Here is a 12,575-nt window from a genome sequence, read left to right on the forward strand (position 1 = left end):
GGGTGAACGATGAATAAGCCCATCCCGAAGGGTCCTAGTGGTATTTGACCACCCCCTCAGTTTGTCAATAACATTTGCAATACGCAACAAACTAGCAGAAAATACCACAAATCGATAGCGCTTTGAACCATTATAAGTGTCCCAGGTGTCAGAAAAAACCCAGCCTCCGACTTTACTCTCTCGATAGGAGCTCAGCACAACTTTACCTGTTAAATAGATGGCCAGCAATTAAATTCCAGTTCATAATCTCTTCCGAAATTGGGCCATTACACAGCAATATCCATAGTCATTGTCGGTGCCGGGGCGGAGATATTCGTGATAGACACTTTCGAATCCTGACCCGCATACGAGCGGCTGCTAGGATTGGATATAAACGTGAAGCTCTTATTTCCCGTACTTCCCGGGAACGGATCGCCAGGGTCACCGCGGCCTGCACGTGTGGCGAGCTGATTCAGTGCATCAGCCTGCATGAGACCCACCTTGTAATGGCGTTCGTCATGATTATCATCCCGCGAGTCGTCAATGTGCCAGACTGCACATTGAGGTTAGTTGAGCGGAACCGTGTCAAATTAAGGAAAGAAAATCATACCGAGAAGACCGAATCCAGGAAGTGACTGGTCAAACCCGATGGGCTCGCGATTCTCTAGTAGGAAGTACTCCTGGCTTGCATTATCGCCATTCTTCCACAGTCGGTGGACTTGTAGCCTGTCCTCCACGGCGTCCAAAGTGATAGATTGGAGGTGGGTATCCACGACTTTGTCCACCCAGCCCTGGGTCTCTTTGCACCAGGCGGAGGGGTGGCAAGGCTTAACGCCCGGTGGTGAACCACCCCATGAGCCTCCGGCCATCAGACACCAATTTCCAGCACCTTCGGAGCTCCAGTCTATGTCGTAAAGATCCGGCCAGCCGAAGACGAGATGGCCCAGCTCATGAGCAGCCACGCCGGCTTTAGCATCCTCCGGGATGGTAAGAAAGGCAAATATATTAACTCCGTTGACATCAGTGACAGCTGGTAGTGTCCACTTAAGAGACCAAATATCGTCCTTTCTTCCGGTCTCCTCAGCGCCCTGTCCGGCATGAACCACCACAAAGGCATCGACGTAACCATTTTGGTCATTATCATAGGGAGCGAAATTGACTTGACCTTTGACCGCATCCAGTGCGTCCGCAGCCATAGTCTGAGCATTTGGAGTAGCATTGGTCATCCCGCTATCGCCATGTGCGTAGGCTGAAAGCTTACGGGGCATGCGCAGAGGGCCAACAACCTCGCCGCTGAGGCTGATCTTACCACCACTAACCTCATTGTAATATTCGGTGACACTGCCAGTGTTGATTCTTCCAGTGGAGAAAAAGAGATCTTCGAAGTATTGTGCGGCATTTGCTCCCATTTTTTTATCTGGGAAGTCAACCAGGACAACAGCAGCTCTATTGACAAACGTTGCTGTCAGTCAAAATAACAGCTCGCGCTGATATATTGGTCGATTTACTTACCGAATAGTACCACGGAGAGGAGTTCGCTCTAATGCAGCTCTGCTCAAACGGCTCGCAGAGACAGCAGTCTCAAAATGAGATTCAGGGAAGATGCATCCATCATTCAGACCTGTGCGTGTTCCAGTCCTGGCGCTGAATGAAGGACGTCCGGGAATCTGTGTGGTGATAGAGGGAGCAGTAACTGAATTCGGTTCATATCGGAGTCGAGCAAGGAGATCTGGGTGGGGAGGGACAGGGCACGGTCTCGAGTCATCACATTCATGTCCTGACGTCATTGTGCCGCTGTTATTTCGCTCTCTTAAGGCTCTGATTGGCAGTAGGTATGATATTAAATCCGTCTCAACAGATCCCGTGGAGCTGGATATGAAGATGAATGCCTTTCCAGCGTGGGGGAAACGCCAACCTTTATAAAAGGCCTGGCAGGAATATTATTTGCAAATATGATGTAGGTTGGAACCTCCAGCCGGGCGCCGCTTGCACGGTGGCTTCTCGCCTCACTAAATACTCCCCGGCCCCGCTTTGGTGGGATAATGAGACCTTTGCCACTATTAATCATTTTTTAACAGATATCAAGCAGTCATTGGTGTTCTGTCCATTTTCATCTTAAGAAATCTGGGACGAGGGTTCATGTGATCATGTTCGCTCTTCTTAATCTGGCCTAGAACCTGTCGCAGGTGTAGGCAACGGAGAAGCATATTCTAGATTCTCGATCGCCCATGTGACGCAAGCCACTCGTAAGTGTGGTCTTTGTCGGCGTAATCTTCCGGTTCCTAACTAGTTACGGATCTTGATAGTTTATATCTCCAGCGCAGGGATCCGAGATTTGAAGATTGAATTTACCGTCCCAAGGGATTATAGGACATGCAACGAGGTCATCGTAAGTGTGACCTTCATTAGCGTAATCTTCCGGTTCCCGACTATATGCGGCTCTTACAAAGAGCCGCATATTGGTAAACTTAACATAGGTATCTGCTGCCAATTCCACGTCTGCTTTCATCTTCTAGACACTTTAGACTCGGCTAGATTGTTCACTTGACTGTAATGCGCGCTAGCGGAGTTTCCCTGGTTTAATTTCGGAATTTATCACCTGCAAACCAAACTCCACCAGAGCCATAAGTTCAAGTTCGTGGCTGGGTACAACTGGCTGTAAGCGGGGACAGTATTCTGCCAAGCTAATAAGTGAGACCTCATGATATTACTGATGGGCCTTTGGCACCTCTTCGAGGGATTGGGTGGTAAGGACGGCTGGCTTTGATTTGCCACCGCAGACTGGCCTGTCTCTCGATTCCCATATGAAGATAACATTTCCCGCTAATTGGCGTGAGGCCATTATCCTGAATTTGCGGATATAGTATATGACCCAATATCCAATGGGGAGGATATGCCGCAGTCTAAAAGAGGGTACATCCCAGATAAGAAGATAAGTATTACTTAACTAGCCGTGCCTGATTGGTAATCAGCTGACTATAGGCACGTTTAAGAACAGCAAAATATCTAATATCTAGAGGTTGAAGAACATAGGATGAATGTGCTGGTATGCAGAGTGGGATAATTGAGCTTTCAGCACAAATTCGGTCGAATTGGGGAGTGAGGTGGCCTCCATGGCCATCTCTTTAAGAATCAGAGGGTGATATCTTCCTATTATCCGAACTGAAGTGAATAGGATGAATAGGTTTTGAATCCATCTGATACTGATTTCGTCTGATGTCCAACTATTTGGAGAGACTTTAATTCGCCAGTCTTTTAGAAGCCCATCAAGCCAATTTGTGTTGTGGTTTTTGGCTTTAAAGATGATGCAGGGGTGAAGAGCAAAACCAGCCGCACGGATTGACTCATAACAGTCACCTATTCACGGTTTCTAGGCTGTAGAATTGCCCGAGTACCATGATACTGGGCTCGAGTAACCACCTTTTGTGCTGATATAAGGCCCATCGCAAAACCAGTCTCATCAAAGTTGAATATATCCTCTGATTGGATGTCCTTCTCACTGATCATATTTTGAACGGATTTAAACCACTCACTCAAGACCTTTGGGTCCTCATTTTGAGCACGTTGATAGTTATAGCGCCTTGAAAATTGTCTTTGGATCTCTTCTCGGCGTTTGACAAAATTTAATACCCAGTTTTTTCTAACAATTAGTGGGGAAGTTGACGTAGTGGTGTTTCCACGGTCGGCTAATAGAATATTGGCCATATCTCTCACAGTTGAGGGCCTAGACGCTAAAACTCGAGAATCCATAGAGAGTATCCACTGAACAAGTGAATCTTCTTCGAACTTAGTCAATTTATGACTAGTAGCGCGTGAATCAGGCCGAAATTTGTGATTGTTTATAGACCGAAAATAGAACAAAATAATGCAAACAAAATATGCAAGTGAAAAGGGGCACGAACAGGGGTAGTTCGATGCATCGAACGCCATGCGTCTAATGTGACTTCAATATATTGGACGCCACTCATAGTGAAGGCTCAGTATTCAGAACTTCGGATGAACCATCGGCCGTCACTCCTAAGGGTAATCACGTGTTATTTCCCGACAGAAGGTGTACTTTAGAACTAGTGTCAGCATTGGCTGGTATGCGATGACAAAGCAAGCTGACTGATGCTAAATCATATAACCAGGAATGTGTGGAAGAAGAAGAGTGAGATCAGTTTAAAGAGATAGAACAGTCCGATTAACGAATAATGTAACTAAGTAGATGTTGGAAGTCAAAACAGTTCAACACCTGACTTCCAAGGCTGCGCTCAATATCACCTGATCAATTGGCCGTGTCTCTCATTTCGGCCGAAATAATGCTGTCAGATGAGTGCATGTTCGTCCCAGGGGCATCTCGCAGGTGAATGAGATATATCAGAATTACCCCGCTTTACACCGCTTGTTTGCTTACTGCTTGTTACTTCTGTTTGCTGTAGTTAACATATTTACATCTTTATTTTTGTATTTAAAACTGTTCCTGATCATAGCTAGAAGATCAGGCGAATTCTAGGTGAATCTTACCCGCAGACTCGACCCCTCGAGGCAAAGCCCGTCCTCGAGCACAGTCTGTGATCCGTCTCAATCCACAGCATCCTCGGTCTAGCACATGACTCAGCACTGTCATAGACCCGGGATGCCGACACAATGGCAACAATATGGATTCGAACGACAATACAATGATGGTTCACAACTGTCGGACTTTGGGATATCGGTATCGACTAGTACTCGCGAGGGGCCACTTGAACCATCTCAGCGATTGATTGATTGACTGAAGAACTATCTGTCGGCCCCCGTTCAGGATGCCATCTATTCAGGGGTTTTAAGTGTGTTACAGCAACCCCTTCTCCGAGAATACCCCGATTACCATACAAAACAGGTAGGAGATTGGGTATCTGCTGAATCATCCTGCTCCTGATTGTAATATCAGTCTCTCCGATCGACAACAACTTCTGAACACGTGCTCTGATCCGGCTGAAATTGATGTAGATGAATATTTAAATCTTGACAATTCACCCCCTGAAATTTCGGCCTCGAAAACACAATATGGACGCCGGCGTGACACTAACCCTAATGGGCTGGGGTTTTCGGGGTACGAGATGATGCATCACGGTCGGCGGCTTATGTAAAACCCTACCGCACCCCGTCAAAAAAAAATTGGGAATTTTTGAACCCACAAAACCAAACTAAAAACTGCTTCGATCGGTCTGAAATTTGTTTTGATCGTGTTGGTATCACCAGCTAGGTACTGTGTACACAGTTAAGTGGACAGTGTGTATGCTTCCAAAACAAAAGTCAATTGATTGATGTTGATGCTCAGTCTAGTTGGATAACACACCTAGATCCCACACGCCGGCCTTCGGCGGTCACAACACCGGGGCCACAGCCCAGCGCAAGAATGCGTACACCAAGCAAGGGATGTTATCCATCGGTCGCTAGCAGTGGGTCACAGCCAGTTTGTTCTGACAGGAGAATATATCCCGACATAAACAATCAACTCCCCTCAACAACATGAACACTGAAGCATCACTTATAAATCAACAGGGCCCATGGGCTGCCCAACCCGCCCAAGTACTGCATATTTTCCCAATTAGGATGCATAAAAAGATGATTAATCTCAATAAATAACGGTAAAAGACGGCTGTTCTGGTCAGAACAAGTATGACTTCCATCTTCACGATGATAAATAAAGGAAATATTTAATTATTCTGCCGTATTCAAAGAAATTAAAACCTCTAGATCTAGGGAAATGAATCTCTACTCCATTTCGCTTTGAGAAATGAGAGTAATACTGAGGTATGGTGAAGATTCGAGCTCCACACTCAGGGATGTATTGTAATCGGGTAAAGTGAAAATATATATTGGAAGTTACGATGGTTCTACGCACAGCTCAACACCCAACTTTCTGTTGAGGTCTCAGGATAAGGCACCGAATTGATGCCTCATTCCCAACCTCTGTCGGCATGCCTGTTCAGGGAAACCCGAGGCACTGAGCTTGATATGCGCTTCAAACGCTCTTGCCAGACCGATCATAGGGGTTTACTACTGTCAGGGGCTTGGCGCCCGTTCAGGGATAAATACTCCCAGAATCGCATGTAGACAGTTTGATACAGACAAGTTCAAGTTCTGTCAATTCCATCAAGTTCGATTTGTCTAGCAGGCCCTTATTCAATATTAAGTGCTTCGTCGTATCCAAATCTCAACACTTTCAAGGCTACGATCAAAATCACCTGATCAACCGAGCAGTGCAACGGGTCAGGTCACGATCTATGATTACATAAATATAATTTTTGACCACTATTAAAACCACAATAATAACATAAGTTTAGCTATTGAACACGTGTAGGGCATTTAGGATATGTATGACCTTTTATCCCACAGCTAGAACATGTCACCTGCCGCCGAACCAAGGGGGTAGAAGGTAAAGTAGGCTCAGTAACCAGTTTTGCAGGCACCTCTGGTAAAGATATATCTTTGCTTCTATCTTCATCCTCAACCACCACATCATCTTCACCACCCTCTAGACCACCAAAGATGCCTTTCTGGGTCGTAAACTTATGTTTGGTCTCTCGTTTTTTTGGCCTGTTTCTTGTTGGTAGCTTCTAATTGGGTACAGCGATGCTGGAGAAAAATGTGGCCGTGGACTACTTTTATAGTCATCCTGTAGGTCTTCTCAATCTCCTTTTTTGTTGGTGAAGAAAGAAAAGAAGAAGAAGACTCTAGACCTTTTTTGATCCGAGATTGCGATTTTGTGAATCTTGAGAGGGTCCAAAGAGTATTTGGATCACTATCACTGCCAGAAGAGAGTGGTCGCTGGGAGAGGTTCTCCAGAGGAGGAAGAGAGTCCAGGTGCACATTTAGCTTTTCCAAGACTTTATTAGCATCAAATGGTGCTAATCCAGTAGCCAAAAAGCTATTCTGTATAGTGGAAGACTTAAAAGAACCCATTCTCGCATCTGCGATTAGTTCTAGGAAATCTTCCTTGTCAACGGTGTTAACTCCGTTCCGCACCAAAGTTGAAACCGCTCCTCCATAAAGTCTCTTTAAAACCGAGAAACAACCCACATCCAAAGGCTGTAAAAGATGAGAAGCATGCGGAGGCATACAGATTGCGATGATTTGGTGTTCTTCACATATTTGGTCAAATTCAGGTGTTAAATGACTCCCATGACCGTCAAGGACCAGTAAGCAATATTTTCCCACTCTTGTCCCAATATTTGGGATAAAATGATGTTTTAGCCACCATAAACCAATTGTATTGGTAGTCCAACCATTTGGGCTCATAGTTAGATGAGCTGCTTTTTGATTTAAAAGGAGGTAGGGTCGTAAATGCTCTGGGAATCGGTTTCCTTTGAAAATGAAGAGTGGAGGGAGAACACTTCCAGAAGCTCTTATACACTCAATCGAAGTCACCCACTCACGATTTCCGGCTTGCAAAAGTGCTCTTTTTCCATGGTATTCCGCTGAAGTGATAATCTTTTGTGTTGCGCCAACACCCATGGCAAAACCAGACTCATCAAAGTTGAAGATATCGTCTGAAGCGATACCCCACTTTTCCATCGTCCTTTGAAGCAAATCAAACCATGGTTTAATAATTCGAGGGTCTTCTGAAAGAGCTCTCTGATAGTCGTATTTGCGTGAAAGTCGAGTAGAGAGATTTGGGTGTCGTTTGACAAAATGAGAAGGCCAATTAATACCAGTGGTACAGGGGCCTTTTTTCCGTGCACTAAGTAGAAGATTGGCCATATCTCGCAACATAGGCAAAGTAAGAGCTGCACCTCTTGAGTCCATATCGAGTAGCCAGTTTTCTATCGATTGCTCTTCGATTTGAGAGAAAATATGGCCAGATGGCCTCTTTTCAGTAGCAGATTGGCGCCCATTGATCCAGGCCTTCAAAGTTGAGACAGGTATCCCAAATGATCGTGCAGCAGCTGCAGCAGAGGGATATTTGCCATCTTTTATAGCTTTTATAGCTAATAAAAGGCGACCCTCCTGCTCTGTCAACTTTTTTTTTTTATCAGAGCGTTGGGGGGGCATTGTTGTTGTGGTTGAAAAAGATGGATTATTATTGAAGTGGATTTTTGATGGGGTCGCTCGCGCGACCGTGGATCACGTTATATTAAGTAGAAGAGGGTGCAGAATAGTATTAGAATAACTAGAACATACATATCTTATAATTAAAAACAAGACATTGTCAGCTATATAAGAGTCACGTGGCGGCTAGAATAGGGTAAATTAGCGAGTTATGCTAGTGCGGTTATCTTGCGGCTAGCCATGGCTAACCACTGCCGAAACCGCAAATTGCGGGTGCGGTTAGCAAAGTGGTAACCGCAAATGCGGTTTTTCCGCACCCTAGTCTGGAACCGGCTCTATAAGATGGTGCTATGGAGCTGTACAAAAGTGCTGTGTGGGGGTGGAGCCATTTCCCGACATTTGCCCTCTAGACAGTGCGCGATAGCGACCCTCTAAAAAGCAATTCAATACTTGACCGGTCCATACTTCTGCCGGTGTTTCTACCAGGATGCTCGGGAATATGATAGGGTGCGAACTTGCTGCAGAGCGACGCACCACGAGGGCGAGAGCACGCACCATCGGCGAATCAGGATGCAGAGAATTGGGATCACTGGCTCGTCCCACTTGACAATAGGGAGTAGCGCAGCCGATCATCTGATAGTGTGATATCCGGCTATAGGGTACACTCGCAAGGCACTCCCGTTGCCTCCCAGTGCGCGAACCCAAATGATGTCTCTGGAGTCGGCACAACCTACAACTGCCCATTTGCGTTCCAAGGGACTGTGACCTTGATTGGCAACCAGTATTACTACTCCACATGATCCTAGCGAATATGCGCACTGCTCGCCCGGCAGCCCTGCAGAATGACCCGGAGGTTCTGTCCGGTGGACGTGTGGCTGGCCCCGAAAAACTCAAAATAAGCGTAAGGTCCAGACCATGCCGGTTGGTTCATCAACAGCAAAACAGACAGTCAGATCTTCAAACTTAGGCATTTGGAAGTATGACCCACTGATCCCCGAGAACAACCGCAAAATGACTGTGTTGGTGACTGATCAAATGACACCCCATTTTCGAAATGTCAAGTCATTGAGGCATCATGGTGACGAAAGCAGCAGCGTGTTTTTCTCCTTGGTGAAAAGTATTCTATTGGGCGGATTTTACTCCCGCAAAATATAAATTCGCCGTGACATCCTTCAAAGTCTGTGGATGGAGATTGATATTCATTACAACCATACTTCTAGTGAACCAAGCTGGATCTTAGCAAGACAAACTGGTGTGGAACATCCACTGATCCACCCAAGCGATCCATCATGTCCCACGCTCAAAGTACTATCAACCCTGCCCGGGCCAATTTCTTCCGGGACCTGAAAGGGGATCTTGGTCATGAGGTATTGGAAACCCTGGACCCCGAGAAGGCCAAGTCCCAGAGCCTTCCGACAGCAGCAGGCTCCTCTACGACTAAACTCGAGAGATATCCATGCATAACCCAGAAGCCCACGCCTGCGGCGATTGCAGGTAGTATTAGTGCTACAGCCCTTCAAGTTGGGCTTGGAAAGGAGATACCCCGCTGGAAGACCGGACCGACAAAAACTGTCAACTTCGCCGTTCTTGCGAATGGATATCCAAAGCCGGACCTCGCTTTTCTGGCAGCGAACAAGTTGCATGAAGCCGCCAATGAATGGAATGAGCTGAAGCTCGGTGTGCAGTTTGAATGGGTTTCTAAGATCGAAGATGCCGCATTCGTCCTCACCTACGCAAAGGAAGTCAGCCCTGGGACCCTTGCTGAGGCATTTTTTCCGAATAATGTGGATTTGAACGTGCTGAACGTCTATCCTGCTGCATTCCAGGAAGGAACAGTGCAATACTTGAAGAATATTTTCTTACACGAGCTAGGTCACATCCTGGGACTTCGTCACGAATTTGCCCCGGAGAGGGAAACTGATGCCAACCTAAACTCGGTCCAAATTGGTCCACGTAACCCAACATCAGTGATGGCATACGAATTCCCTCCCCTGATGCAGCCCTCGGATATCGACAGCACTAAAACTTTCTACCAATTCTCTGGAACACATCTTGGAGTTATGGAAAAGACTGGTAGGTTGCCCATTGTGGACTACGACGCAAATAACTAGTTTCGCATACTGGGTGATCTATCCTGAGTACTCAATAATCACGAGGCAAAGTGAATGTTTTATGTTCTTTTTACCGTCAGATAAATTGAAACCCATGTTGTTTATCATGCCGCCGTAACATTTGAACTCCGATTTTGTCCACGCGCAGGCTTGCCATAAACATATTACATCCGCCATATAGCTGGTCTGTCTTGGTTGCTGCCGCTTTGGAGTGTCCGCGAGATTGAGTTCATCACCTCCGTCTCCTTAGGCTTCTCGAGGCATTCTCAGTTAATCCATCTTCGTCAGAACCATTTGTCGCCAGAAACTTGTCGCAGATGTAGGGAGCGGAGAGGCATGTTCTAGATTCTCGATCGCGCATTATCCGAAACTCAACTCATCTGATCATACCATCTAGAATTTGGCTCAATCTACCTGGTGGAATTGGCATGCTAAGCCTAGTTGACAAATTTTAGAGATTGTTTGCATCGCTTTAATATCATATATACCATCACTTTTGCGGACTTTAAAGAGCTAGAACAGTCCGTTCTATAAGTTATCTTATGCTGCTTCAAACAAAAGTCACGGTTCCCCTCATCAGAGAAGTGCGCAGCTACTGCACGTAAGCTGAAACAATTGATAGTGTACATTTACAGCGTGCGGCCGTCATTTTCTAGACACTTTAGACCCGGCTAGATTATTCACGCGACTGTAATGCGGTCGTCATCCTGCTCATTCCATGTCTGCTTTCATTTTCTAGACACTTTAGACCCGGCTAGATTATTCACGCGACTGTAATGCGGTCATCATCCTGTTCATTCCATGTCTGCTTTCATTTTCTAGACACTTTAGACCCGGCTAGATTATTCACGCCACTGTAATGCAGTCGTCATCCCTGAGTCAATTACAGGTCGCATCTGTTCCTGATGGTTTTCATGTTGCCATGTCGCGAGCCCTGAAGTGTATAATAGTGCTCTAAGTCCACAGCACCTCTTGAATCTTTTAACTGCAGTAAACCCCGATCAACAAGATTTGATTGTCAACAGTATTGTACAATATTGTTGAATTTTTTTTTTTTTCATCTCCATATCAACACGCTCGGTTGTGAAGGTCATTCAAGTCATGGACGCTCCCATCGAAATTAAGTCTCTTGTGCAGCAACCTCCCTTCAAGACTGAAGGGACAGAAGTGCGGATACAAGTCCCGGCACTCGATATTCCGTTGGATGATGACAACCGACCGAATTTAAAGCACGAGAACGGTCGTCTGCGTGTTTCAGTGGACGTCGGGGCTGACGGTCTTAACGTCATCTCCCCATTCCCGACACCAACTCCTGTCCCTTTAGATGTTAAGCTGGTGGCACAAAGTCACCCGGACGACAAGGAACTCGACGGTCTACTGCCCCCTGGGTCGCAATGCTCATTTACGCCCAATGAGGCACCCTTGACGCACGTTAACCTTGACGGTTCTAAGAAGAGGAAAGACGTTGACCCTGGTGCTATCATCTTTGATAGCGACGATCGTATTTTGTTCCAGGACACCAGGTATCCATGGGGTATCGTTGGCAAGGTTCGCACCGCGGGCGGCTGGGGGTCCGGGGTGATGATTGGGCCTCGCCACGTCCTGACTGCAAGCAGCATTATCAATTGGAATTCTGATGGCCGAGGTACCATCGGATGGGCCACATTCACTCCGGGCTATTACGATGGTCAAGGGCCGTGGGGTACCTTTGCCGTCACCGATATCGTGTATTACGAGAAGGTGTCAGGCGACGTGACCGATCAGGAGACCGCGTTCGACTATGTTGTCTTGGTCTTTGGACCGCCCATCGGTAACAGCATCGGATACGCTGGGATTAAAATTTATGAAGGTGCCTGGAACAAACTTCCATCTTGGCAATGCGTTGGTTACGCTCAGGATCGTGCCAGAGGAGAGCGTCCCCTATACCAGGGCGGTGCCGTAATCTCCAGCTTGCAATCCTTTACTCTCAACGGCAACACCGGTTATGTACTTGGCCATTTCAATGATTTTACCCCCGGAATGGGTGGCGCGCCAGCCTGGGGCTTTTTCAGGGACTCGGCCGGGCCGAAAGTCGTCGGTGTGGGCAGCACCATCGGCAGCACGGCTGTCGAACGGCCCTCAGGCTCTACAAATGGCGATAATGAATACGCTGGGGGGCCTGCACTGAACAGGCTTGTATCGCAAGCACGAACAAAGTACCCGTAAGCAGCGTAAGTATCTCTTCTGAGAGAGCACGCTTTCATTTCAGATGTGATGTGATATATTTTTCTGGAACTAAAAGTCGGTCATTATGATGCTTGCTGATAGGTAATTAATACCTAAAATCCATACTGTCGTTAGATTTGAAATATTGTCATGGGTCCACTTGTATCTGATGGAGATTTCTCAAGTCTGGGGGTTGAGTATTATCCGGAGTCTACCTAGAGAGGATTACTCGCGTGGTGAAGGTTGATTTTGATAACTGACAAA

General features: G+C 46.5%; 3 protein-coding genes across 3 annotated transcripts; 2 read left to right on the plus strand and 1 right to left on the minus strand.

The window, feature by feature from the left end:
- Positions 1-266: 266 nt before the first annotated feature.
- N7532_000925 (M6 family metalloprotease domain-containing protein) lies at positions 267-1,766 on the minus strand (the record flags this gene model as incomplete). Its single annotated transcript, XM_056613419.1, has 3 exons — positions 267-532; positions 590-1,425; positions 1,492-1,766. The coding sequence occupies 3 exons, from the start codon at positions 1,764-1,766 to the stop codon at positions 267-269; spliced, it is 1,377 nt and encodes a 458-aa protein (XP_056478460.1).
- Positions 1,767-9,284: 7,518 nt separating this feature from the next.
- Positions 9,285-10,106, plus strand: N7532_000926 (uncharacterized protein; the record flags this gene model as incomplete). Its single annotated transcript, XM_056613420.1, has 1 exon — positions 9,285-10,106. One exon carries the CDS (start codon positions 9,285-9,287, stop codon positions 10,104-10,106), a length of 822 nt encoding a protein of 273 aa, XP_056478461.1.
- A 1,101-nt stretch (positions 10,107-11,207) lies between these two features.
- On the plus strand, positions 11,208-12,311 carry N7532_000927 (trypsin-like serine peptidase; the record flags this gene model as incomplete). The annotated part of the gene is made up of 1 exon (XM_056613421.1): positions 11,208-12,311. The coding sequence occupies one exon, from the start codon at positions 11,208-11,210 to the stop codon at positions 12,309-12,311; it is 1,104 nt and encodes a 367-aa protein (XP_056478462.1).
- Between the last annotated feature and the right edge of the window lie 264 nt (positions 12,312-12,575).

Source organism: Penicillium argentinense (assembly GCF_028826775.1).
Source record: "Penicillium argentinense strain IBT 30761 chromosome Unknown utg000002l_segment0_segment0, whole genome shotgun sequence".
NCBI classification, from domain to species: Eukaryota; Fungi; Ascomycota; class Eurotiomycetes; order Eurotiales; family Aspergillaceae; genus Penicillium; species Penicillium argentinense.